Genomic DNA, 27,509 nt, shown 5'->3' with positions numbered 1-27,509 from the left:
CTGGAAAGTTCAGGGTTGTCATCACCTGTGCAGGTAACCTGATGCCTGCAGAGGCTGCCTAGAGCAGAGGCTAGACAGTGTTACAGGAATAAAGGAGGGATTTATTAAAAGGCCTTCAAAGGACGCCCTTTGGGCAGCACAAGAGCCTGGCTGAGGCTACACTGTGGACCCTGAGTCAGGAGTTTTCACACTTTTATAGGTTTTGGTCCATTTGTATATTGGGGTTAATTGTCCAATTACAGCTTCAGGTTACGGAGTCCCATCCTCCCAGTTTGCTCTCCTCAATCCACTGCTGTTTATACTTCCGGGGCCTGAAGCTGCAATAGTGACCATGGTTCTTGGGCTGGAGGATTGCTTTGTCTAACCAAGCTGTGAGGAAAACCACTTTATATGAAGTTTAGAGTTATACACTAATGCAGTACAAAATCTGAAAAATATGAACGCTGATACTGAAGGCATCAAACCAATGAGCATCCCAACATTTCATCCAGAGATTCCATCTCTGCAGCAGCTGTTGGCAGCCTTCCATCCCCAGCACACCAAATCCTGGTCACTAAATAGCCACTGCCTTGGTGGCAGTGCAGGTGTGCTTACCCTCCAAAGGAAACTCTGGTTTGATTTGTGCTTCACACCTGTGCTTTAGCAGAACCAAACCTCACAGGTCTGTCTGTGAGGCTTTGCTGGCTGATCAGTGCAAGCTGTGCTGCCCCAGTTCATCCACCACTTTCTCTAAGACTTTAACTTTTTACAGAATAGATGGTGTGATAACAACACATGCTGTGAGTCTGGTCTCTCTCATGTCAACAGTAAGCAGGCACCCTCCTCATTCATAGCTCTCTGGAATCTTAAATGAAACACTAATGTTTAATGTGTAACAGATTGACTTTAGACATGTTAATCTCTGGTTTTGGTAGTATTTGGTGAGATTCTCAGAGATCCTTCACTTTCTCTGGACTAGTATTTGTCTCCAGGCCAAAATTGAGGAATATGGGCTTTTTCTCCTTCATAAACGGGCGCGTGATGCACGTGCAGTGGGACACAAAGTGGTCGTGGCAAAATGAAGCTGAGGTGTTTTCAGCTTTGTTGAGTCTCATACAGGACATGAGGAAACCATAGAACTGTTTATAAATGGGCTCTACGTTTCTTTCCATGGCAGTGATGACTTGAAGTCTCGCAGCAGTGTTGTCCCTCTTGTTCCTGCTCTGGAAGCAGGACTCTGTTTTGCTCTAGAAGTCTGTATTTGTTGGGACTGATCTTTATCCCTCGCTATACCCAGTGTGAAGAATGAAGACTCATTTGGAAGCAGGATCAGTGGCAGCCCTCGAGGTTAACGCTGCTGTAGCTGTGTGCATGGTTCTGTGGGTTTCACAAATGTTGTCTTTGCAGGAGTTGGGATGTTCAGCAGGGACAACTCCACCAAACAAAGTGGTCATGGGGAGGGTTGGAAAGTCTTGGTAGTGTTGTCGTGTGTTCCAGGAGGTTTATGGAAGGGCTGGGTGGTCAGGCACTGGACAGGTTCCCCAGGGAATGATCACAGCCCCACAGCTGCCAGAGCTCCAGGAGCATCTGGACAACGCTGTCAGGCACAGGGTGGGATTGTTGGGGTGTCCTGGGCAGGGCCAGGTTCCCTCCATGATCCTGGCGGGTCCCAGCTCTGGATACGCTCTGACTCTTGGCTGACAGCAGCCAGCAGCTTTTAATAGGCTAAATCCACGGCACAGCAGAACGTTTAGGATGTTGGGACCATCCTAAGATTTAGAACCACTTTGGAATATGAATCTGGGGTCTGTAAAAGGCAGGAGGTGGTGCCAATGGCAACAGATGGTGAAAATGCCAACAAAGGTGAAAAACTGAAATCTGGAATCTCATCATTTTTATTTGGATATAACTCAGGAAAAGGCATTTTGTTCCAAATATGCTTTGAATTGAAATTTTGTAGCTTGCACGACTTTGAGTCTTCAGGGGTTTGTTTTGTAGATATCAGTAAGTCATGAAAAACATTACATTTTCAACAGAATGAAGACACCTTTCAGGTAACTCCTTTCAGATAACTCCTGCAACTTGGCTTTAAGGCTCCCACAGGTATCAGAGAAACTCCTGAGTACCAGCAATCATTTTTATATGTAAGTGTTTTTATTATTCCAGACTCTTCTGTCAGTGTTCTTTAATGCATCTTTATAAAGGCTAGAACTACTTTACTTAAGCATTTCCAGGGGCTGGTATGTTACAATTTTTTTGCTCTAGTAAGAGGTAAAGGAATATGTAGCAGCTGGGAGAGTCAACATGAAGATTATTCTATGTGTAGTTATTGCTCATTACGAGAAATATTTTCAGGGCTTTGTTGAAATGTAAATCTCTAAGTAACAACATTTGGAATATGTCTTCAGCTTTTTTTTTTTTTTTGCCTCTGGGAGTGTTCCCCAATAAGAGTCTCTTATTTCTCCTATTCCAACTTCTTTTTGTCTCTGCACACTGGAAGTTGAAGGAAATTCTGAGACCTATTTCTAATTTTCATAAAGTTATGTGGATCTGGGCCTCTCCATGGTTGTTTTCCAGTTTTGAAGAGCTTTGCTTTCTGCTTGCTTCCCTGTAATGCCTATCGACAGCAAATGGGGAGGAAAGATGGGAAGAGAATTTGCCAAATATTGTGTAGCAAACATTCTAGAAATCCCATGGTCTCCAAGGGCTTGGCTTTGCCCAAGAGGGAAATAATTTTCTGTGAGTGATTGTACATAATTCCATACCAGAGCCAGGAACTGCAAACAAAAATATGACTTGATTCTCCTAAAACAGCCTTGATTTGTACAAGTTTCACCAAATATTCAGAAATCCTTAACCTCCTACTGCCTGTGAGGTTTAATCCAGAGGAGGTCTAAGGAACGACGTGGTAGAATGTGGAAGAGTCAGGCTATAATTCTCTAAGTCAATGTTTTCCATGGATATTTTCTCTGATATAGTAACTAGAGTTTAATATGCAGCTGGTCTGATTTTAAAGTAAAATTCTACAAAATTAAACCAGAATAATTAACTATCACAACGATTTAGCAGAGGAAATGGTGGCTTTTCCTGTACTTAGGGTTTAAAAAAGCATTGTCTTCCATTCTAAAGGGTGAATTTTAGTACAAACCAATGTAGTGGTTTGGGCCAGGAACTTTTTGGTTGTACTCCACAGGCTGCCTTTCAGTTTGGGAATTTGCTTAGGAAATCAGTTCTGTTCAGTGTTTTCATTAGCAGTGAGGAGGACGGAATACAGAGTAGCTTATAAAGTATGCAGATGACACCAAGCTGTGAAGATCTGAAAATGCTTCTCTGTATCAGATCAGAATTCAAAATAAACTTGGCAAATTGCAGAGACAGTCTGAAATCAGCAAGATGAACTCGAATTAAGTGAAGTGCCATGTGATATATTTAGGAGAAAGAATTAAGACACACAAATTCAAGACAGGCAATACCTGTTAAGAGGAAAAAGAGGTTGTAAACTAAGGAAATTTAATTCTGGAATGTGTGAAGAGGGATGCTGTGTCTGTAATGTTGGGTAATTACTCCAAATTAGGGCTGGTGAGGTCTGAGTTGACGTGCTGTATCCACATTTGGTTATGACTTCTAAAAAGCCTCTGGAAAACTGCATCACTCACGGAATTGAGTCTGCCTAAGTTAAATCATGTTAGTAACAACCACCTGATATATCAAAGTGTTTAAGGCAAAAGGCAGAGGGGAATTTTCTTCATATTCCTGAGTGAAGATTAGGGGAAATGTTTGCTATTTCCAGTCACAGTGATGAGGGTTGTGTTTTATAAAACATTTTTTTGAAGCCTGAACCCCAGAAGAAGCCTTGTAGAACCTGCTTTTAAGGAGAAGCTACACGAATCTGAGTGTCCCTTCCTCAGTCCAAGGTGGACGAGGTGATGCCTTTTAGCACGTGCCTGTAATTCTGTGCAGGAGATGAGAGTAGAATAACGAGCTTGAAAATTTTTCTCTTGAAATATGCTGAAAAAGGGGAATGGCTGCTTTAAGTGGGAAAAGCTGCCCACCCCGTGGGGCTGCAGCTACTTGGGATCATGAACTTCTGAGAATTTCTGAATTTCTGAGCCCAAAATCCATTTCTCTCTCGTCCACATACACCTGGTTATGGAGATCACCAGAGGAAGAACGTGATTCATGGCTGCTGACTTTGCCTCTTAGTCCTAACTTCGATGAAACTATTTATTTATGTAACTTTCTTCCCACAAGAATTTCCATTAATTCTGTTGATGGAAGCATTTTTCAGCATTACCATAGTGAAATAAAGCACAGAGCATTAAACCCTTCTCTGCCTCCAAAAGTGAGGAAAAAACACTGGCAGAAAACTGACCGTGACAAGGTAATGCTTTGATTTCTTATTCATTTAGAAATCTGAGTTCGTTTGATGCTCCAATTGCAAATTATATGTTTAAATATCTTCCTTTATCAACCTTGATAATTCAACTGAATTTACCAACTGGTAAGTTTCAAGTACTTTTTCTTCCAAACTCTTTTACACCACAACACCGCTCCTAATCATCTGTGAAAAAGCTGCCATGCAACAGAAGCCCGGGAATTGCCAACAGTAATGATGGAAACTAATTCAAACTAGGCCACAGGTAGAAGCTTTTGTGAAAGCAATCTTCATCTTTTCAAGCTGGAATAGCCTTTCAGAAAAGCACTCTGTTTCATTCCAAAGGAAGCCCAGCCATTATCCCTCTACCCAACAAGTACCCAACGCTCAGGACAAAAAAGGAGGGATGTATCGAGGAGGGAAAGTTTTAGCCAAGTTTGCCAACACTGCCTTTCCCTTTGCTTCTCTGCCCGTGAAGCAGCTCACAAGCAGAGGTGCAGACCCACCGGGGAATTTCCTTTGCCAAGCTTTGCCCCGACCCTGCTTTTCTGTGTCTCTCCCTGCTGCTCTGGAGAGCTGTCCCGAGAGCCGCGATCCCTTCTGGAGCTGCCTTCCAGGGGCTGCACATCCGAGCTGATCTCGCTTCAGAGCTATTTTGGATGCTGTGATTTCACACTCCTAGGGGGCTGCCTTTCACCAAAGGAAGTGATGCAGCATTTTTCATAAAGGGATAGTAAAAGGTGAGTGACGGGCAGTGTGAATCATGCCATAAATCATTTCAGGCACGGAAGCGCAGCTTTCACTCCAGAGGAAAGCTATTAGGAAAGGATGTCGATGTTTTAACTTTTTAATTGCATCTACTTGTTTGTTGCTGCTCTCATTCTTTTTGCTTTTGGCTTAATTATTTCTCCCTAAAGTATGCTGCTTACCTAATAAGTTGACTAAGCTTGAAAAATTGATTCAAATACATATTAAATAAGGGCTTGTGTGCTACAGTCACAGTGAGCAACTCCTGAGTTTGTTGGTTTCTTTAGCAGCACCATCAGTCTTACCAAAAATACCTCAACTATGCAGTCTGTCTCTTGTACTGGTCACAGTTTTGCCAGCATCTAAACTTTATGACAATTTAAATAAATTTAAAAATCGAGCCAAACCCCACCCCTAGATCTTGCACTGAAAATAAAAAGTGGTTCTTCTGTGTGGAGGAAAGTGGTTTGTTCCTTGCCTGCTGCTCTGGTTTAAGGCAGGTTAGAAGGGAGCTGTTTCTGTAATGTGTAACAGCTGATGCTGTAGACTAAGTGATTTTTTTTCCCTGTGGCCAGCAGTAATTATCAACAACCTTGTAAGCACAATCAAAGGAATGAATAAGTAAAGATTCTCTAAGAAGTAATTTAGATTCATGGCTGTTGTTATTTACAGGCATTCTAGATAAAAAGCTCAATGTTCGAGTGCAGAGGTTTACAGTACATGAGATTAAAATGACATAAACACTCTGCATATATTATTGCACAGGTTCTAGAAAAATCCTCTTGCTCTGATGTGATTAAGGACTCAATCTTAAACAGGATTATAGATGTTTTTAAGTTAATATGCTGTGAAATTGGCAGTGCTCCTGGTACTGCATAATTCAGGAGTATGCATGTGTCTTTAAAGGATGAGACCTCTGAAAACACATGCAAATAAACAGCGTAGTTTTGACTTTTTCTCAGATTTGATCCAGGGCCAAACTTTGTTGTTGAGAGGAAGATGAGTTTATATTGGCACGGCATGTGCACAGTCAGATCTAATGCAGTAAAACCTGGGTAGGTTGTAACACTCGGTTAATGCAAATTGATGCATTTTGATAATTGCACATGGAGTAGATAAACAGGAGGTGATCAGAGAACACCACAAAATGGATGTTCTGAATTTATCACAACTGTGTTTGGATCAGATACTTACAGTGATGTGTTTATTACAATTATTTTTGGAGGCACTTTATATAGTAGGGATAGTCCATTTCCTGAAGTTTTTCATTTTGAGAGGAGAACTGGGTTTGCCAAGTCAGAAAGTGTGTGAATTTATTCCCCTTTACAGGAATAAATATGTTTGCTCTGCAGCTGAGAGTGAAGATTCTGTGTGCATGGGGACTAGAATAAGTACATAAACTTGACTGTGAATGTGGAAGCTGCTCAGCCTCTGGAGATACAAGTTCAAGTCTCTGGAAGACTCTTTTCTCATTATTTCTAGTGTGTACCAAGGTCTGCTGGGCAGTCTGGAAGTTAACTTCAGGTATGTTGAGATTCTAGCAAGTTTTCTCCCTCCCAAATCCTGAGTCATAGGAGCTTGGGAAGCAGCCAGGAATTTCACCAGACAGGACAGGGGTTGTTTTTTAAGCATATTGGAAGCATTTTTAAAGCACTGCTGTGACTGAGATCTATTACATCCAGATGGGCAGTTACATAAATGAAACAAAAGGTAGGAGCTTTGTGCTCTGAGTGTTTTCCCCTTTTTACGCTCTTTTATGATTTGGGTTTGTTTCTTTTTATTGCTTTGTTTGGTTTTGGTTGAGTTGGGTTTTTCTTTTGTTCGTTTTGTTTTTGCTTTATCCTTTTTTTTTTTTGGGGGGGGGGGTCTGTTTTAGCTCATATTTTCTCTACTGAAAGCATTCTCCCTCTTCTATTTTGTCAAGAAAAGATAAATTTTAAGACCTCCAACAGGAATGCAAGCTATTCAGTTATGCTACAGTTGCATAATAAAAGCCTGAATTAAATGTCAGGGTTATAATTATAACTGAAGAATGCTGTCAGGTGAGATCAGGTAACTCAAGCCAAGATTAAAAAAAGGCGGTAGAAATGACTGTAATAGAGGATGTTCAAAGAAGGCGTGTTAGAATGAGTTGTAACAGGCGAAACGATTGATGAGGCTGTTGTGCTGTGATTAGCTTTAATTTCTTGGCAGGTTACTCTTAGCCGAGAGCGTTTTTCTGGCAGTCTGTTCCCTTTCTTTGGCCTGCTTGCCCCGAGGCCTCTCCGTGCGGCCGAGGCGCTCCCTGGGGCTGTGGGGTTCACCTTGGTTTTCCTCACCCCCATGAAGGTGAGGGTGAAATAAGCGATGTGCTGCAGCCTAAGGGGGATCTCTGTGTTTTCTGTCATTCCTGTCCCCTCTGGAAGCGAGGGAATTGCCTCGGCTGCCGCTGCCAGCCCTCAGGCGTGTGAGGGGAAAATGGCTGCGCCCCCCTTGGGCTGCTGCGTGTGGGCCCCGCTCGTTTTCTGTGATAAACGTGAGGGCTGAGCCTGTTCGCAGTGAGATCCCAGTGGTGCTGGGGAAGGCTGACCTGGAACAGAGACTGGGCAGAGCTGGAGAATAATGCACGGATTTATTGAAAGGCCTTCAGGATACACCTTGGGCAGGACAAGAGCCTGGCCAGGGCTACACCCAGGGTGGACTCAAAATGGACCCAAAATGGTCACAAAATGGATGGCCAGTCACGAGGTCCGACACTTTCGTAAGTTTTGGTCCATTTGCATATTGGAGTTTAATTGTCCAATTACAGCTTTGGGTTGTGAGATCTCATCCTTCTTGTTCCTCCCTTCAGTCCAGCATTGTTTGTGCTTTTGGGCCTGAAACTTGTAACCATTGTCCTTGGTCTCCATCTGGAAAAGGATTTGTTTTGTCAACCTACTCTGTGAAGAGAGCTTATTAACACTAGATGTGAGGCTCAGAACCACACCCCTGGGCAGCAGAGAATCTGAAAAACATGAAAACTAAAACTGAAGGCATCAGCAGGAGCGAGGGCTGAGGGAGCAGTGGCCATCCCCACACAGCCAGCGGCCATCCCTGCGCCCAGGCTGGGTGGCAGCTCAGAGGAGGGACAAGCTGGTTCAGGTTCTGCATTTCACACTTCCACTGCCACAGAAACTGTCCCCAATGCTCTGCCACTTTGTCCTTTGTCTCAGCACAACTGGCTCATGTCCAGCAAAATCGGGCTTGGAATAAAATTTTGGCTTTTATAAACTCTGTAGGTTTTTAGGGCGCAGCCCAGCAAAATAATGAAGTATGTGCATGTGAACAATATCACTGATTTCAGTAGGGCTGTTGATGCCCTCTTATTTATATATATTTGTCCTTGTCCGAGGCTGTAACCAGTATCCATCCTCTGGAATTCAGTGCATGTTGTGTCCTTGCCTCCAAAACCCACCCTGATGGCAGAGAAAGAAATATCAGCAATTTCCCAGCAGTTTCCACTATAAAACCAAGGTTTTCAGCCAGTTGTAACTTCACCCAAATGTAACTTCACAGTCCCAAATTTCCTGTGTTAGGTAGGGTGAGCAAGGCTAAATTTTTATGTAAGGAAATGTTGGTTGAAATCTTTATGTCACTAGGAAAAATGCATTTGGGTTTTTTTTTAATCTTGCAGGAACTCTGCTACTCTCATATTTTGGAGCAAAAAATGCAGCAGAAGAGCTTTCTGGTCTGAAAGCAGCTACTGGCATTGACAAGAAACCTCTTTGCCAGTACCTGGGAATGCAAATAAATTTGATCAAATCATGAAGTTCTAAAAATTATGTATCACAAGCAATATCCAGTACAATGCTGTATTAGAATTTGGCAGCTGAATGCTGTCTATATTGAGAACATACTTTTCTGCATAAATCCTGTGTGTGAAACCACAGAAAACTGGATTTTGTCCTTGTTTCTGCCACAGAGAAACTGTGTGAGGCTGGATAAGTCACTTAGGAGTACTCAGCCGATCATTAATTTTGCATTTTTCATTCTCTGAGTGTTTAACTTTGAGACAGTTTAGGTTTGGTTTTTATTTCACGTACAAGCAGTGTCAGTTTTGTGTCTGCAATGACCAGTCCCTCTCCTGACCATGATGGAACTCATCTACCTGAGGGTGTGCTGAGAGCTGGGAGAGCAGGCTGATGATGCCACGTTGGTTCCAGTGCTTCAGAAACCCTGGTGCCAGGGAGTTTTCCTCCACATGGATCTGAGATCTGCCCTCCCTCAAGTTAGTGGCTGTCTTAAACACCCAGCTGATGTTCCCCAGGCAGCTCTGGGTGCAGCATTTTTTGACCTGAAGGTTGATTTTGGGTGTGAAGTGGTCAAGTAGGGAACATCCTGAGACTGAAAGTCTTTTCCATCTGAATATACTGTATTTTTATTTATGGCACAGTCAAAATAAATTAAAATAATCAATGATTGTTTTGAAAGCAAATTACTGGGAGTACTATATATCTACCATGGCAAGTGCTGAAGAGAGGAGAATGTCTTATAATGCCAGAGTGAGTGGTGTAAACAAGGGTATTTATATACTCAACAGCAGCAAATCTCTGAGAGCGTTTTTTGTTGGGTTTTTTTGGCTGAGTCTCCACTGATCCCAGTTTATCCCAAAGGAGGAGGAGGAGAAAACGAATGTTCCTATCAGACATGTTCCATTATTGATTTCCATTCCAATCCACCCAGAGTCTTCTGTGCTGGAAATAATTAGACGCTGTGAACAGAGATGAAGCAAAAATCTATACAATGCTGGATTGCCAGAAATGAAGACAAGGGTGCCTAATTAATGCTGCATATAGAATGCCTTTTGGATGAATGGGCTTCCCTTTCTCAGCAGCAGCTCAACAGCAGTTGTGTCACAAATTTGCTGTTAATTAAACGGTGTTCACTGTGTGCCTGTAAAAATGGCATGGAGGAAGAAAAACATTGGACGGCAGCAGCATTTTACAGAAGCTCTGCAATTTAATGGAAAGGCTGCGAAAAACAAATTTGCAGCCTTCATACGGGCAGCAAAATATTTTCTTCCGTATGAAATTCACTTTATGGATTTTCTCAAAGCTCCACAGGAATGTCTGGTGGCTGCAGAAGTTTGAGCGTTTCAGAAGGGCAAAACTGGAGGGGGTCTGAGCAGGTTAGGAGAAAAATGTCAGCTGGATGCACATGCAGATGGCAGCAGAGGGGTTGTTGGGTGCTTCAGGGGTCTCTGTATTAGAGGGACTCTGGGCCAGCTCATCCTGTAATTTGCAGGCCACTGGTGCCCTCTTTCAGCCTTTAATTCTCTCCTTTTATCTCTATTCCCCTCTTGCTCTTCGAGGTATCTGTTGTGGCCAATCTAAGTGATACAACTGCCCTCTGTGCATCTCTGGAGAATTTAAATAGCAGCGTTCCCTCCTCTTTTTTTCCTATAAATGCAGAGGAAGTTTATCCTCTTTAGGAAAAGATAGAAAATGGTTTTTTCCCTAAGAAACTAGAGAATGAGTAAATCCCAGGCTCTTCGCTCGAGCAGATGGATTCAACTGATGAGTCTGTAGGAATGCTCCTAGGCTGGGCATTAAACTGCAAAAATAGATGTTTTCTGACGAAATTCTAGTTGACATAAATATATTTTTAGCATGGATTTGATAGAGGGAATTATTTGCCCCAGTATAGTAGATTCTGTGGTTCTGGTTTAGGAATTCTATCAAATATTTTGAATGAAAGAGAAAGATACTAACAAAAAGAAGAGATTTTTATGACATTGTGCCTTCTAAGTCCTCTCTTTTCTTCCCATTTGGGTGCGTAGCATTGTCTCTCTCTCCTCTCATTCTGCATTAATAAATGTTTTTCTCTCTGAGCTGTCGGCCCCGATGCTCAGCTGAAATAGGTGCACACACAGGCAGTGATTCCTCTCCCCATTACTGTAGTTTGATTCTGAACTCCAGATTTAATCTTCTAAATAAGCCACTCCTGGGACTAAAGTCAACTACTAGAACTTTTTGATGTTCAACAAATAGTAAGGCATTACAATGATTTAAATCAAATAACCAAATCCATATGAAATACACTACTTGTTATCTTTCCAACAGATTGATTTTCTTCCCTGGATCCATTTTGAGCTGCACTGCAGTCGCTAAATCAAAAATAAACTGAGTTTTCAGTCTAGGGGCGTGTTAAGTGTATGATTTCCATTACATCGCAGCGTGCTACGTATTAAAAAATGAAAACATGGAACACATTTTGAGTACAGAATTGAAATGAATTTTCTGACCCAGTCCCAGTGAATGGACTCTAAAGTGCTGGCAGTGACTGTAGCTCCTGGACTGTAATTATCATTTGAGTTATTTCACAGTGATAGGAGACTTTACACCTTTACACTAGTAGGGTCAGGCTAACATCGGTGCTTTTTGAAATTATTTTGCATAAGTGGGAAAGTTAATCATGTTGGTGCAGCTTGTTACCCTCTTGCATGTTTGTAGAACATAACAAAAGTATTTCAAAGCACTTTTCAAGTGTTAAGTGGAACTTCGAGAGAGTGTGAAAACAATTCTGGTTTCACAGAAATCTGTTGTTTTTTCTGTAGCAGCAGCTCATCTCCACTGCGTGTATTTTGAATTCTCACAAGCTCAGAAAGCACGACCAGTTTGCTCAGTCCATCTGGAATCAGACTCCTGGGGCTCTTGCCCTGGGTTCAATGGCTCTTAGGTATTTCACATAAAATGGGACAGGTACAGAGCATAACCTGCCTTTCTTTTCTCTTGCAGCTTGGCTTTACAGCCCCGCAAGAACATCGTGCTCACGGGAGGCGACGACCGCCTGTGGAAGACCTGGGCCTTCCCTGATGGGAGCATCCTGGGGGTCGGGGAAGGTCACACGGACTGGATCTCAGGATGCTGCTTCAGGCCCAGGTCAGTGCCCAGAGCCCCTGAACTGGCCCTGCTCCTCCTGGAGCTCCTTCATTGATAGCTTTGTGTGATCTCAGAGTGCAAAATGTACTCGAGGGGACAAGAGTTTAATCACACAACAAATGCACCTTTATTGAGTGCCAACAGCACTGGCGATAGAGGGAATGAAAAGGAAAGACAGGATACAGAGCCCCTTGCACAGTCTCTTCTTTGGTGGGGGTCCTTGACAAAGGTTGTGAGGCAAAACCAGGGACCCTTGGAGTCATTCTCTGGCCTGCTTTGCTCCCTCTCTGTTCTCCGGGGACTCTGCACTCCCTGCTGAATTCCCAAACACAGAGATAAAATGTTCCTCTGCCTTTCACAGTGTTGACTTAAGACTGATTGCTTTTAGTATTTTGTACGTCTTCAACTCTGTCCCCGTGGCAGTGCACATAACAAGGAGTAATAAGCTTTACAGGTCTTGCTGTATTCATTTTCTCTCTGTTCATGCACTATGGCATACACAGCCCCATTATTAATGATACTGAAAAGTTGACTTCTTGTATTACGTATTATTTGTCATATAACTATGAGTATTTGGGTTTACCTAGAGAATAAAAATATCAGCTTTCCTGCCCTTTCATCACATGGATTTGACGCTGAATTAAGAAATGAAAGCGAACACTGAAAATAAAAATTAAATATTTAAGTTACAAGGGTCATGGAGATAGGGCAGACACGAATTAGATTTTTTTCTTCTTTCTGTTGTAAAATAGGATACCATTTTACTACCAAAACTAAAATCCATTTGATAAGGCTGAGCTTCTATATGTTGAAATTATTTTGCATCAGATTTGTGAGGCAGCAGTTTAAATAGAGTTCTTTACTGTTAATATAATAAAGGCCTGCCAGGCTATTCACCTGAGGCTTGGTTATAAAAGGAGCATTATTAAGCCTTCAACCTTGTATTTTCATTGTGTTTATTTTATGAAGCAATATTAGGTCTCTTCTTTGTGAGGAGGAAATGTATCCTATTTAATTTCATGGTTCCTCCTGATTTCTGAGTTTGCAATGAGCTACCAAAGGCACACACAGTTCTCTAAACACAAAAAAATCCCCTCCTACTTTTCAAAACCTCAAGAACCAGGAGTCAGTTTCTGGGATGAATTAAACATGCACTTACTCTTCTCTTGCATCACTTTCTCCTAAGGAAAACAAGCTTTTTCTTAAGAAGTTCTTAACCGTGTTCTCTTTTTCATGTGTATATCCTCAGAAATAATTGCATTTAAAAGAAGAGGATAATATTTAACTTAAATAATTGCATAGAATACAGGAGGATAGAAATGGAAGGCTTAGCTCCTTGTTTTAAGGCAGTAAGAAAATTTGTCTATTACTGCATGACAGATTTCAGAGTTTGTGAGTGCTGGACATGGTTTAAATTTGCAGATAAACAGAACGCTGCCTTTTCCTCTTACCTGTTGTGAATATAAAACTTAGCACAGGGGAAGAAAAGGGAAATACAATTAGAAGAGCATGTTATCATTTATAAAGCTGCTGGGCATACTAATCAGATTTCGATAATGCATTGTTACCATGACACCCGCTGACTCAGAGCCTCAAAACTATTTTCTCATTAGTCTTTGACCAGAATACTGTCCTTTCAATAGGCTTTCCTATTTCTCATTCAATTATTGAAATTAAAATGAGTTGAGGTACATCATTATTCTCTTGCAGTATAAATTGACTCCTGCTGAATGCTCTGGAGTGATTCAAAAGCAATGCTGTTAAAATATTTTTTCTGTTACTGCATAAAATATATAATGTGGCAGAATACATTTAACCATATTTTTATTTTTTTTAAAAGATAGGACACTTTTATATATTTGTTTCTCCCGGAAGCAAAACCAATTAAGTAAAAATGAAGTATTCTAATAGATTTTTTTTTTCTTTTTCTGGAGTCAAATGTAGATAACTTCTAGTTTTGTCCCCATTTTAAAGATTTGAAATTATGTTCACCCCAGAATGGAAAAGAAAAGTATTTTTGTGTCACTAGGCTATTAAATGTTGACATGGGTAGAACTTCCATGGTTCTACAGTCTTTCCTGTTTATCCCCTGTGAGACCACATCTGCTCTGTGTTTCTTCTCTGTAAAATCAGGTTTAGAACAGCTTCCCCCTCTGGTGCTGTGTGTGCAGCACACCTGAGTGTGCTGTCAGATCCCCTGGTTCAGCATCCTGCAGTAACCCACACCCAGCACTAAGGGTTTGAGGGGAAACAGAGGATTTGAGGAGAGCTGTGGTGTGCATTTCACTGATGCCTCTGCACATACAAATGGCTTGAAATCCCTGGGATTTTAGGTGCTCACAGAGTATTACTTGAGCAAGGCTCTTTCTCATGGTTGTCTCTGTGTTACACGGGCAAAGCTGCCAGGATCACTGGTGGCTGGAAACTTCTAGAAACTTTCTGCAGCAGCCCTGCTCTGCTCCCTGCCCTGGCCAGCTCTGCGGTTGGCACTCAGGAGCTGCTGCAGGATCAGGAGGAACAGGGCAGGAGCCACGAGAGCCCAGCATGGAGAAAAGGGAGGCTCTACTGTCCTGAGCTTCTGGAACAAGCTTATTCCAAAGGGGGTCGGGAGCAGGCTAAGCAAGGAACAAAGGGTGCACAGGCTTTTAAACAGGGGTGGGACAATGGGAGGGTACAGTATAACAATCAATCAGGAGACCCACGGGGAGGAGAGCAGGAACACACAAGGGGTGGACATCATCTCTGAGGATCAACGGGGTACCGAACCTCGTGGAAGGTTCTAGAGAAAAGGGCAAGGGCTTGGGAAGGTGGACATGGGGTGAGAGGAGGGAGCTGTGGACTCTAGAGTAATTGACATTTGGAACAAAGCACTGACATGGGGAGGAGAGGAGAGGAGAGGAGAGGAGAGGAGAGGAGAGGAGAGGAGAGGAGAGGAGAGGAGAGGAGAGGAGAGGAGAGGAGAGGAGAGGAGAGGAGAGGAGAGGAGAGGAGAGGAGAGGAGAGGAGAGGAGAGGAGAGGAGAGGAGAGGAGAGGAGAGGAGAGGAGAGGAGAGGAGAGGAGAGGAGAGGAGAGGAGAGGAGAGGAGAGGAGAGGAGAGGAGAGGAGAGGAGAGGAGAGGAGAGGAGAGGAGAGGAGAGCTCACCACCACAGCTTGAATAAGAGAAGGTGGTTCTAGGAAGGAGCAATAGCAAGGTAAAGGTGTGTTTTAGGCTCTGGCCCAGGCGTTACAGAAATGAGGATTGTCCTTAGGAGCTTTGCCAGGACTGATGTACCACAGTGTCCTTCAGCATCACCACAGAGCCATAGGGGCAAAGAGTTGTTGGATGGAGGAGTCTTCCCCCCCACACGCCCACTGATAATGTGCTTCATTCCACAATGATTTTGTGCTGAAAACCACCTCTCTTTCACTTGTGATCAAAGCAGGGTGAGGGGAGACTGTGCTGGGCTCTGAGGCTGCGGCTGGGTCAGCACAAAGGGTCTGGGTGCCCCACGTGTTCTCCCTGCAGGGGCTCCCAGGACAGGGGAGGAAGGGCAGCAGCCTGGCTTTGTGCATGCCAGGAGAGCAGAGCAGCTCCCCGCAGATCTGAGAGTGAAGCATTGCCGTAAGCCTTTAAAATAAAAGGGAAACTTCAAACAGGTCCTGTCATCTGCAGCGTGCGGCAGCTGGGAGGAGGGAGGAGAACAGTGCTTCCTTCTTTGAAACTCAGGTGGCACCTGGTCAAACTTCAAAAAAAACCAGTGTTTTTACTCTGGTCTGGCTGAACACTGCTTTGCAGATGAATGAGCTGTTTCGAGGTCCTGTCCCTGTTGAAAAATTTAATGTTTTGCAGCTTGCCTTTTTTAGATGTGAAGGAATGAGGGAGTCAGAACGTCTCCTGTCACAGTCATAGACAGAGGCTTCGTGGTAAGAATCTGGAGAGCTGGGGAAGAGCTCTGTAGTGCACCTGTGAGTGCCAGGTGACTCAAATAGCACACAAAAATCTGCATCCTCTGCCGTTTTCCAGAATAAGTTGAGGATGTTAATGCTGTACCTTTGAGGACCATACTCGAATTACACAAAGATATTTCATGGCATGTACTAGATTTATTCATCTTTGTTACCAGCCTTCCTGGGTGGCTAAAGAATCAAGCTCTGCAGCATAGCAGAGGTGTGTGTTAATGTCTGACAAAATCCCAGTGAACAGAAAAATATTGTATTCTTGCTCCTCATGTGGGCTGGTACAATATGTAATGTCCTTAATATATTCATAAATATTAATCAGGTCAACTCTTCTAAAATATTTGTAGCCCTTTGCATGCAAACATTGTCTGGTTCTGTGGAATACAATGAATTTCTGAGTACAGTACAAACTGTAGGTTCTTGAAGCTATTTAAAACTTGCACTGAGAGTTGTCAGATTGTCAACTCCTTTGTAATGTCCTGTTCCCCTAAGAAAGAAGCAGTGTTTCTGTTCTCTCTGTTGCTATTGCAACTTTCACAGTCACTGAGGAAAGAAATCAAAACTGTTATCAATTTATTATTGTTATATGAAAATTGCTACAGCACTTACTTGTGTGGATTTTCTGTAAGTTCTGTTGCTATTGGAAAATTGGGCTTGAATTCACACCAGAAGCTCTTAGAGGAATTCTGCAGCACGTGGGAGCTGGCTGGGGGTAACTGAGCACTCTGGTGGCCTCCCAAGGCCAAGTCCAAAATGTTGCTGACAAGCCAGAGTGGGGAAAAAGGACCAGGATAATGATAAATATGAAATCGTGCATGTTAGACTGTATCAGAGTGGAAGTTATTTTCTTATCACAGAAAAGTTCTCAGAAAAGTTTTCATAAAATCTTCTTAAAAAGCAAATTCCTGAGAATTGAAGTCAGAATAAACTTTGAAACTGAAATTAATTCTTACTCAAGTAAGCCCCCAATTTTATTTTTTACGTTATTTTAATTTCTTTTTTTAATCTTATCATTTATGAAGAAGCTGTGCAGAGATGCCTTTGTGTGGAAAAAGGATAAGACTGAAAAGCCCAGCAGGACAGTGAGGGAGGATGTGGAGAAACCTCTGAGGAGTGATGGGAGCAAGGGCCAGAATTCAGGAGGGAGGGCAGTCCCAGAGAGGAGAGGAGCTGGGTTTGATGAGAGGCAGCAGGCACAGGCTCACACTGCTCCTTGCTCACAGCATCTCACAGAACTCTGTGCTTGGAGGGAAACCTCGAGGAGCAAAAATGAGACTTGACAGCTTGGCAGGTGCAGGCACCACTGGTGAATTTCTCAGTGCACATGCCTTTGTAGTTTGAGAGCCCAAGTGCTTTGATTATCAAGGTGAATTACAAGGTTGCTTCTTTGTTCATCCCCCACCTTTGCTGCTCTGGGCTCCCCACAGACTGTGCTGCTGAGGAGTGTCCCAGTGCTGGCAGGTGCTGGTGCATCAACCCACACCAATCTTCTTGGCAATCCTAATATCCTCAGGTGTCACTTGTGGTGAGAAACATCTGCAGGGATGAGAGAGTCACACAAAATCTGATACCACAGATAAGTGACTGCTTTCTTAGTTACAAATTGCAAATAATAGCTTTTATTAGTAGCTAAAGTAGCTAAAATGATACAGGGCCCACGAAGCCTCAGCAAATGAAAAGCACTTGATGACATACAGAGAAGAGTAGGTTCTTAGTCACAGTAGCAAGAGAATTTAAAAAATTCTACTAGCATCAAATGTATTTCTCCTTGTGCTTTAATAATTCTTAATGCCATTGTTCAATTCATTTTTATTTCTGTGAGAAGAAACAGGAATTATCTATTATGCCATTTTGTTTAATGTAGTGCCTTCCAAGATTTGATGCTCTAGTTATTTGGTGAAACGAGGGGGATTTACAGAACAAACAGTCACTGCTGAAGCTGTGATTCCAGGATCTACAAGATGTTGCTACAATCCAATGTTTGTTTGTTTTAGTGAAATGAGGCAGCATTTGTCTGCGTGGAAACTGCAATTTAACATCAAGCAGTGGGATTTGACTATGCTACTTTCTTATTAAAAATATATATGCAGGCTCTTTCTTATTAGAGACCTTCACATACTCTTTTGAGCTCTGCAAAACATCCATCCACAGAATGAAATTAAGAAAGGTTTGGAGTCAATGATGGTAAAATGTTGGTTTTTATCACCCGTCCTTCAGAGCCACTGCCCAGGCTGGGTCAGCAGTCACACCGAGGTGACACTGTACATGTAAGCCAGCAGAACCAAAGGAAGCTCCTGGAGATGTTGAAACAGGAGGAGGCTGGAAATTCAGCTTCATCAAACCCCATTATGGAGTAGTGTCAGCAGTGATATGCTCAGGGACCCTCCTGTCTGCCACACTCCAGATTGCTTTTCCACTGGTATTAATGATAGTGGAGGGTTAAAAAATTGTATAAGTTAACCGCGGGTAGTTGAGGGGGGGAAGGTAGAAGACGCACGGCCTGAACTTGACGTAGCCTGGCTTTGGAACAAACATCAGCTTCTGCAACTAGCTTCATATTGTTGTTTTAATTGAGTCAAGTGTGACTCCAGCCCAGGAGATAATTGAGAAGCATTGTTTTAACCAAATCAAGTAGAACCCAGGGTAAAGCGTAGGTATGATTTAAGATAGTAACTAAGAAATAGGATAGCCAGTATCTAGGAGTGGAGGTTAGTTAACATATGTATAATTTGAAAGTATAAAAATCACAAATCGACTGTATTCTTGGGCACAAGATTTGGGCACTGTATGCCCCTCTGTCCCCGCGCTCTCAAATAAAGAACTGCATATGATCGCCTTCGTGTGGTTATATGTTTTCCTATGCTAACATTAAGAGTTGTGTGCACTTTTGTGGGGTTACTGCCCAACCCCACAAAATCTATACAGGCTCTGGAGCTCCCAGATCATTCTGTGTGCAGCTGAAGTGCACTTCCAGCTGGCCAGGCACTTCTAGAGGAGTCCAGTACTGAGCACGACCTGCCTGGGGGGCAGGAGATGTGCAGCACATCCCAGGGACGTGTTCTGTCTGCACTTTCTGGGAACTCCTGGATTCGTTGTGGACAACACAGAAATCTTGGAAGTTTAATGATGCTTAGATTCCAAGGTTCCATTAACTGCACCTTGTGGCTGGAGAGGGAGGAGCTGAAGCAAGGCAGAACTCGCCCTGGTGGGTGAGACTGCTCAGGGGGCTGCTGTGCACACCTGGGAGCCAGAGAGGAGGAGGAGGAGGGGAAAGCCTTCGCCCTCCTGCCTGGCCCCTGAGCCAGCCAGAGCGCCAGTCCTGCCAGGGAAGGGATTTGGAGATTATTGGTAATAAAAGATCCATGGACAGTGAGCCACAGAACACTCTCTGCTGGCTTTGGAGTTGGATGCGCTGAGTTTCACACTATGCATTAAACAAGGCTGAGGCTTGAAAGCCACCAACTCCCCTCTAAGCATTAACATAAAAAAGAGTTGTAAGAGTTGGGTTAATCACAAGGGTCTCTGTTGGCTATCAGCGGAATAGAATTATTTTCATTTGTGCTTTGAAATAGTCTTTAAAACCTAATTCAGGGCTCACTGCAGAAACAGATGGGGTTTATTTATCCTTTTACTACTCTTGATAGCTATGAAAGAAACATGAGACAGTCTGTATGTTCTACTTAGGACTTTTGAACGCTTATTTAATGAAAAGGCATAATGGTTTAATTTTTTAGAGGATGCTGAATTCCTGCATAGTTCAATAAAGCCTTTAGTTACCAGATTACATATTAAATTTGCCAGCAGTAAGAAACTTCTTTTGAGTGGCACCATTAATTTTCAGTCATCTAACTGGCTTTATGTAACACATCATATTTAGCAGTCGAGAAATCTGTTAAGGTGTTTTATCAAACTGAGCTAATACAGGATACAAAAGAAAAAAAGTGGTATTCATTTATTCTGCAAGGAAAAAACTATTTCAGAAGTCTTTCAGTCAGTTCCCCAGTGTGCAGTGTTCACTGTGTGCTTGGTGTTTTCAAGTACAGCAAAATTTTAATTTCAAAAGTAGCTTTATTTATTTCAAACTCTTTGATAAGTTTCATACTTTTTATACAAGGAAACAATCTTAACATAACATCATTCTCTCTCAAGCTTACAAAGCCTACTATTTTTACCTCACAAACATGTTTGGGTGGGCATTAGATTTCCTTTGGGATTCTCAATCTCATTATCTTTATCAATAAAAAGCCTCTGCTGGACAAAGGAATAAATCACATATAAATGAAATATGAGAGATTACATGAGAAGCTCAGCTTTTGCTTAGTCTAATCCAATATCTTTGGCCAAACGTCTCAATGTCAAAGGCTTTATAAGTATTCTACAGGATCAGTCTGGCAAAGAGAAATCAATAACCAGGTAATGGATTTGATTAAAATTTTTCCCCTTCCACCCACTCCCACAAGCCAAATGTTTCTACCCATACTAATCTCTTCTGGCACATGGAACTGGTGGTTATTCTCTGCGGGGTTTTGAGATGTAAATATATACATAAAGCATATTTTCATTTGAAAGAGCTCTGTTACCTATTGGTGGGTATCTATGTCAGGAAAAAATAGGGTTTGTATCTCATTTTCTTTATTGAGTTCTGCAATGCACTTTTGGAAAATATGGACTGATCACAACTGTAACTTTGCTACAGATTTAGATCCTGATTTGCTTTTTAGAAGTTGGCTTTTTTCTGCTATTCCTGCCACGCTGAGGAGAATTTCTTCACACAGTCTGGACTTCCCAGCAGATGTCCAAGTTTCTGGAGATCTTCTTTGTTGCCAAATCCTCAGCTGTCTGCTTTACCCCAGTGCTTCTCATCTTCTGTCCCTGAGGTGGTTGCAGTGGCAGCCCACGTGCCATCTGGAAGGTTTGCCTTCACAAACATTCATCCTCAGGCCATGAAAGGTCTCCAAGGATGTTACCTCTGCTTTAAAATAGTATTTTCCTCGTCAATAGAAAGACCAAAGAATTTTCCTATTGCGTGGAACCCGAAGAGTCTATCATTATATTGATTTTAAAAAGCAAACTGTGTGCAATTCCATGGTGTGGTTACTGAATAGGCTTCACTTTTCATCCAGAATGACCAGATCTGAATGAAAAACTGCCTTTGGCTTGTGTTTCTTAGTTGCTGTAAAGACTGACCACTCAGTCAGTGATTCCCTAATAATATCTCCATTACAATAATTCAGCGAGCAGCAGGACAGGGCAGTGCTGAGGCCAGCTGCAGGCAGGAGAGGAGGGGACGGCTGGCAATTGAGCAGTTCACATGTACATGAATAACTACAGGAAGGAAATCCATGTTGCAGGTGGCTTTACACACTGAACTCCAGCACCAGTGACTGAAAACCTGTTGAGAAACCAGGGCCATTTCTACTGATTAATTTGCTGCCCCTCCCTCTTTAAAGCATCTCTTTAAAGGCTCTTTAAAAAAGACCTCAATCTTCACACCCATAATGTGTGACCTTGGATGCATTACAAATCCTAATGGGGATAAAAAGTTAGCTAGACTTTGTGTAGTATTATCTTATTTAATTACCTTATCTTCATAATCTATCATTTAAATGTTATGCTTGCCCATAAAGTAAATAGTTTTCAGATGTTCTGAATGCTTACCTTACACAGAAATGACATTATTTTTCCTAAGTGGTGATCTTGTGTGCTACGTTCTCCCATTATCTGAATTTTAGACCTGAAAACAGACATATTTAATCTGGAGGGCTTTAAACCAATCTGATATTAGGTTGAAAAGACACTGCGATTATCAATTTCATGAAACAGGTGTCAGGTTTAATCTTTCTGACAAAACTTTATTTAGTTGTTAAAATTCACCATTTTGATGTAATTGTTTTGACTTAGAAATTGAAAGAAAACTTTCTGATCAGCAGTGTGGGTAATTAGATTTGGTGTTTACTTGAAAGAAATAAAATAATTTCTTGATACCACTTTGATAGGGAAAGGGTGGAAGAATAGGCAGTTGAAATCTCTTTATAGAATATCAATAAAATGGGATATTTCTAAACCTATTAGTTCAGCTTCAGTGAAGCCATGAGTGTGTTCTCTGGAAGTTTTGCAGAAATTTGCCTGCTCTACAAAGGAGCTCTTGGTCTCTTTTCCTGCACATCTGCCTGCTTTCCAGTTCCTTGCTGCCTGGGACTCACCAGAAGCAGTTCAGTTTTGCTGATCATTTATTTAGGCCACGAGAAACAGAACTGTTGTTCCCTTCGGTGGGTTCAGGTTTTGAGTAGCTGAGGTTTTCTTGTGGCTTCATCAGCGTTTAGTGCTGTGGAGCTGGGGTTGCAGAGGGAGCTGCCATCTCTCCAGGGTGGGGAGTCTCAGCTCACTGCTCTGGTCCTGGGCTCTCGCTCTGTTCAGAGCTGTTGTACACATCAAAACATCTCTCTTAATAGAATCCCTCGTGTTGTGTTTCTGGGAGTGCAATTAGAATCTCGATGCCTTTAACGTCCTCGGTTCATTATTGCTTTCTTCTGTGCAATAAAGGCAATTGTATTTTCCCTCAGGTCTGCTGCGAGGGTTCTGGTGGAGTGGCTAAGGAGATATCTGTGTTTGTTAGATTGTTAAAATGAGCCTTTCCTAAAGTGCAGCTGTTAAAATAACAAACATTAGCGTTAGAGTTGACTAGAGAACAGCAATTCAATTGAGGCAATATCTGAGATATTTGAATTGGAAATAACCCCCAAATATTTAGAGTGTTTACAAGATTTTCTCTGGAGCACAAGCTCCAGGTACGAATTGCACAGTCATTTATTGTGTTTCTGTGCTTCCCTTCGAGCTGTGTGGCTGCAGCAATTTGGGGAACTCCAGGTACAAAGCAGCTGCAGCTGCACAGGTAGCAGGAGAAGTTCTCCAGTGGGGAATGAGCATCAGGGCTTGTTTGACTGCTGAGGGACGTGGATGAAAGTTCAGCCTTCACGCAAAGCCTTTCAGAGAAAGGGTGGAAATTTATATTCACTTTGCTGTTGTGCTTTCTCTTGTATCAGCCCAGGATTCTGCTGGTGTTCAGCATTTCCATTCCTCCTCCTCTCTTGAAGCTGGGTTGTTATTGATCACTGTCTCCATTAACTCACTCCCTGTCCTCGAGCTGTGTCCCTGTGTCCCCAGGGCATGGCTGGGTGAGATCATCACCTGCCCCGTGTGTTTTCTTCACTGAGGACCATTCCAGAGTGAGTTAAATATCCTTCCAGGAGCCTGGGAATGCTCAAATCCCAGTGCAGGACTTTCCACAGAAAGCTCTGTGCACTCACCGAACTCTCTCTGCATATGAATATGCAGCTTAAAAGTGATGCTTTGTACAAACATGCAAATGGGATTAATGACTGTGCTTCATTACTGGCTATTGATTGTGCTTAGACATCGCTGGACCACCGTTGGGGGATGATAATGGATTTAAAACGACTGAGCCACAACTTTGCATTTCAGAGGAACCGAGACACAGGATTATCGCTGTTAATATAGGTCATAAATCTGTTCTGTACACGGGATTCATGGATCTGAACTCCTTCCAAACTACATTTTCCCCCACTTCAACAGCGCTTTATTACAATTTGAGGATTTGGAGTCATTCCAATGGAGGAAAAATGACCCCACTGGATGGGATGGGTGTTGAGATGAAGTATCACTCTGTAAAGGCACACTGTTTAATGTATGTCGTGGGTATTGATTGGTACTGTGCATGATTTTATGGGGGCTAAATACATTATTTTAAAAATTTAACAGTGTACAGGAAGAATTTACACTGGATTGTTTGAGAGAAAGTGTTAGAATGGTACAGAATAGATGTAATTCCTGGAAAATGTGGTAGTTTTGCAATGTTTACTCATTATATTTGATTTCAGGTAAAATAGTTATTTCTCAGGAAGTTAATGGAGGAAAACTGACTTGGCAATAGGCTACAGAAAGATGGCACAACCGGAGCCAGGAACAATATTTGCCTGCAGCACAAGAAGCCTTCATAATTGGAGATATCACTGGCCAGGCTCCCACGAGCTCCCTGCTTCCAGCCAGAGGCCAGGATTCTCCTACCCCTTGCTAAATAGGTGTCTGGTTTTGCTGTGGGATGCTAGACATGCATTGACAGGAAGCTTTTAGAAAAGGCTTTTTGTTAATGCAAAATAATTATAAAAAGGGAATTCATTGCTGTCTAAGTTTTGCCTAGAGCCCTGCATTGTGTGGTGCCTGCTGTCTTGCTGACACATATTTTGCTACATCTAATCTCCAAGCATTGTAACTAGTCTATCTTTTGTCTTTTAATTTTTATTCCTTACCTGGTGTGCTTCACAAGCCTCCTAAGAGCCAATTTTACATGTACTGAAAGCTGCCTTCTACCAGGCACCTAAATTATTTTAGATTCCCGTTTAACCACCCCTAATTTCGTGATACTGGGTGGCAGCTAAGCCATTTGTTACACCTCAGAGAGTCCATCCTGCAGTGAATGGGACCACACTGAATATTTTTTGGAGTGTATCAAGCTCAGCTCCTGGATTTGAATGGGGCAGGCCTGGGTGGGGTCTCTGTGGTTTGTAACCTGCACTGGAGCAATCTGGAAAATAACAAATTATTGTGACAAAAGGTTACGCTAACAAAGTGACTGCAAATCATTATAATGATCCCGAATGTAGAACTCTAGGATGTGTTTGGAGTGGGCCAGCACTTTGAGGAAAAGGAGTGCTTGGGCACAGGAAGATGTGCAGGTAAGAGCAGGGGGAAAGACCTCAGGTGAAACAGAGATTTCCCTGTAGGTGTGTGTGGGGTCAGACACAGCAGCTGCTGGTACCAGTACTCAGTTCAGGAAGGAAAGCTGGTTTAAAGAATGGAGGGCTTGCTAAGCTGAAGCTTGTTAAGAAATGGCTTGAATTTGTTGGAGTTCATACCCACCATAGCAGGACTCTCTGTGGTAGTTAAGAGCGTGTTGTATTTAGATGTTTGCAGATGTCACACTGTCATCCTTGAAGTGGGAAGTGGCCTCAAGAAAGCTTTCATGGAGAAGGTGAACCTCATTAAAACAAAAGTTTGCCACTTTTGTGACGCCTAGTGCTGGTGTGTGTCTATCCAGAAGCCCTTTGGTGCCAGAACCTTGCTCTCCTGTTTGCCCTGCTGTCACAGGCAGCTGCCAGCACGAGGGGAAACGCTTCTCCTGGCACAACTCAATGTATGAGCAGGAAACAGCACAGAAAAATCTCCCCATTAGGTGAGGCAGGGTGAAAAATTGCCTCAAGTTTTGCACTTGGCCCAGAACACATTGACAGGATTCTGAGGATTTCCAGCCAATAGCCTTGTGGCAAAGGATTTTGCAGGATGGTTGTGTTTTTCTTCCCCGACAAAAAGCCATGTGCCATCCACCATCTGCTGGTTGCTGCCCTGCTTCCTGCCTTTGGAATGCTTTCCTTGGCTTGTAGAATGCCAGTTTATAATTGATTTTGTATTTTTGAAATTTAATTTTTTCTTTCTCCTCACCTTTGATGATAAATGAGAAAAGGAAAGGTATTTTTGTATTTCTGCTCCTGAGTCATCTGGCATTCATCTTCTGTAAAAATGACATTTCATGTCTATTAATAAAGTGAGTAAAATTTGGTTGAAGATTATTCTGAAGGATGAAACATATTACAATTACTACATAAAATGTGTCTTAGACACACAGACCACCAGGATAATTAAAGCAACACCCAAAATGAACCATAGATCCAAAAAAACCCTTAGGGGTTTTTAATAAGAAGTGTCACTGTAAATAATTAATGAGTCTCCTAACTCCAGCAACAAAAAAAGTGAATTATATCTCAAGTCTGTTTCAAGGTTACAAAATCTTAGAAACAAAATCTTTGCTGCTGAGTGTTTTGTTCAAACACAGACCAAGAACATAAGGGTGGCTCCCTGTGCCAGATTTTTCTGGATCATCATCCTGTTCCAGCAGCGAGTACCAGGGGACGCCTCAGAATAGGAAAGGCATTTGTGAGGGCTGGTCTTAGTACTCCACTGGACTCTGCTGCTTATTTCAAAGTGTCTTGAGCCAGATGCTGTCTCCATGTAATTCTTGGTGTATTCCTCTTCCAAATCTTTGTCCCATCTTCCTTTGGGCCTGCAGAGAGTTGGATCCACATCATCCTTCATAGAAGAACTGTGCAAGCATCCTGCCTGGTGAGCCAGAAAATCACCCATTGCCTTTTCAATCATCTTAATGGGGATTTTTAAAATAGCAAATAGACTTTTTAAATAGTAAATTGACTCCAGCATTTTCTAAATTCATCCCAAGCTTCACCTTGTCTGGTGAGAGGAAAATGAGGGCAGTGACAAAGTAGGAGAATAAAGAAGAGTTGCAGTGACTGCAGAGCTGAACTGATGTTTGGCATTTCCATCCCTTACATTGTTTTCCAGCACCGGCTGGAAAATGGAGTGTTTAAATTCAGCTCAGCTCTCCTAACCAAAGGTGGGACTCCATTAGTAGATGTCTGCTTTCCAAGTGTAGTTGTCTGGATCCCTGGTTTTAACCTTGTTTCCAAGTAAATGAGGTTTACAAGGATGCATTTCCCCCAACCCCCTTGCACACCTTCCTTATGCGCTCTTCCACTCTCTCTGGTAACTTTTAACTTGCAGGGTAATTCTGGCAAAAATTGGAAGACAGAAGTCTAGAGGAACAATCAATTCTTGATAAGTTTATCAGCTAAGATGATGGAGTAGGCAAAAGATGCTTCTGTAAGCATTCAGTGTTCATTAGTTCTGTTCTTCATGGAATAACTTTTTTTCCTAGGCATTTTCTTTCTTTATCTTTCCTCTTTGACCTAGCAGAAAATGTCACCAAAATTCAAGTAAACTTCAGCAGTATTTGCAGTTCTTCCCTTGTACGTTGCTTGTGCCTCCTGTCAACCTGTGCTGATATTGCAAATAACATAGAGGCTTTTAGAATTTTGCTTTAGAATAATTGCATGAACAGAGGTAAATAAAAGAGACATCGTTTTTCCAATTAACTGGCTGGAATATTGATTTTGAAGCGTTTTCCAACTGTCATGGTGAAAGACCTATAATGTTTTGGCCTGTATGTTTAAAATTTGCTGTTGTGTTGCTGATGATTGTCTTGTTTAGCTCCAGTCAGATGCTGCCTCTTGCTGCAGCTTTTTTAGGAGGAAAAACTTGAACACAAGTTGTGTTTGGCCTAATTTTGCTTTGAGAACTGTTGTTGGCCACAAGGTCTTCCGAGGGAACCTGAGCAGCCCGAGGTCCAGACCTAAGGCCATTGTCCAGAGATATTTGAAGCAGGAGCAGTATCTGAGCTTTGCTGGCGTTAGGAGTGACACATTTTCAGGGCAGCACTGTCGGTGTAGCTGCTGCCTTCTCCTGACTGGCATTCCACAGGGGCAGTCAGCCTCCCGAAATGCTGTGAAGTGACTCTCTGTGCCAGAGGCTCGTGTGGTTGTGAATATGAGCCTTAATTATTCATTGTCTACAACTTGGGAAGTGTTAATGGAGAGGTGTCTTTGTGGGGAGAACAGTGAAGCTGGAAGGAGCAGGAATGTG

At 42.4% G+C, this 27,509-nt stretch overlaps 1 protein-coding gene across 4 annotated transcripts in view; it reads left to right on the top strand.

Moving 5' to 3' along the window:
- The window catches only part of SPAG16 (sperm associated antigen 16), a 362,296-nt gene that overhangs the window by 160,281 nt on the left and 174,506 nt on the right, over positions 1 to 27,509 (top strand). For all 4 annotated transcript variants that reach the window (XM_063400108.1, XM_063400107.1, XM_063400106.1 and 1 more), the window contains exon 11: positions 11,857 to 12,000. In XM_063400108.1, the coding sequence (XP_063256178.1) occupies positions 11,857 to 12,000 (144 nt within the window). The remainder of the gene's footprint in view (positions 1 to 11,856; positions 12,001 to 27,509) is intronic.

Source organism: Prinia subflava, chromosome 6 (assembly GCF_021018805.1).
Source record: "Prinia subflava isolate CZ2003 ecotype Zambia chromosome 6, Cam_Psub_1.2, whole genome shotgun sequence".
In the NCBI taxonomy this organism is placed as follows: Eukaryota; Metazoa; Chordata; class Aves; order Passeriformes; family Cisticolidae; genus Prinia; species Prinia subflava.
This window is presented reverse-complemented; position numbering and strand designations above follow the sequence as displayed.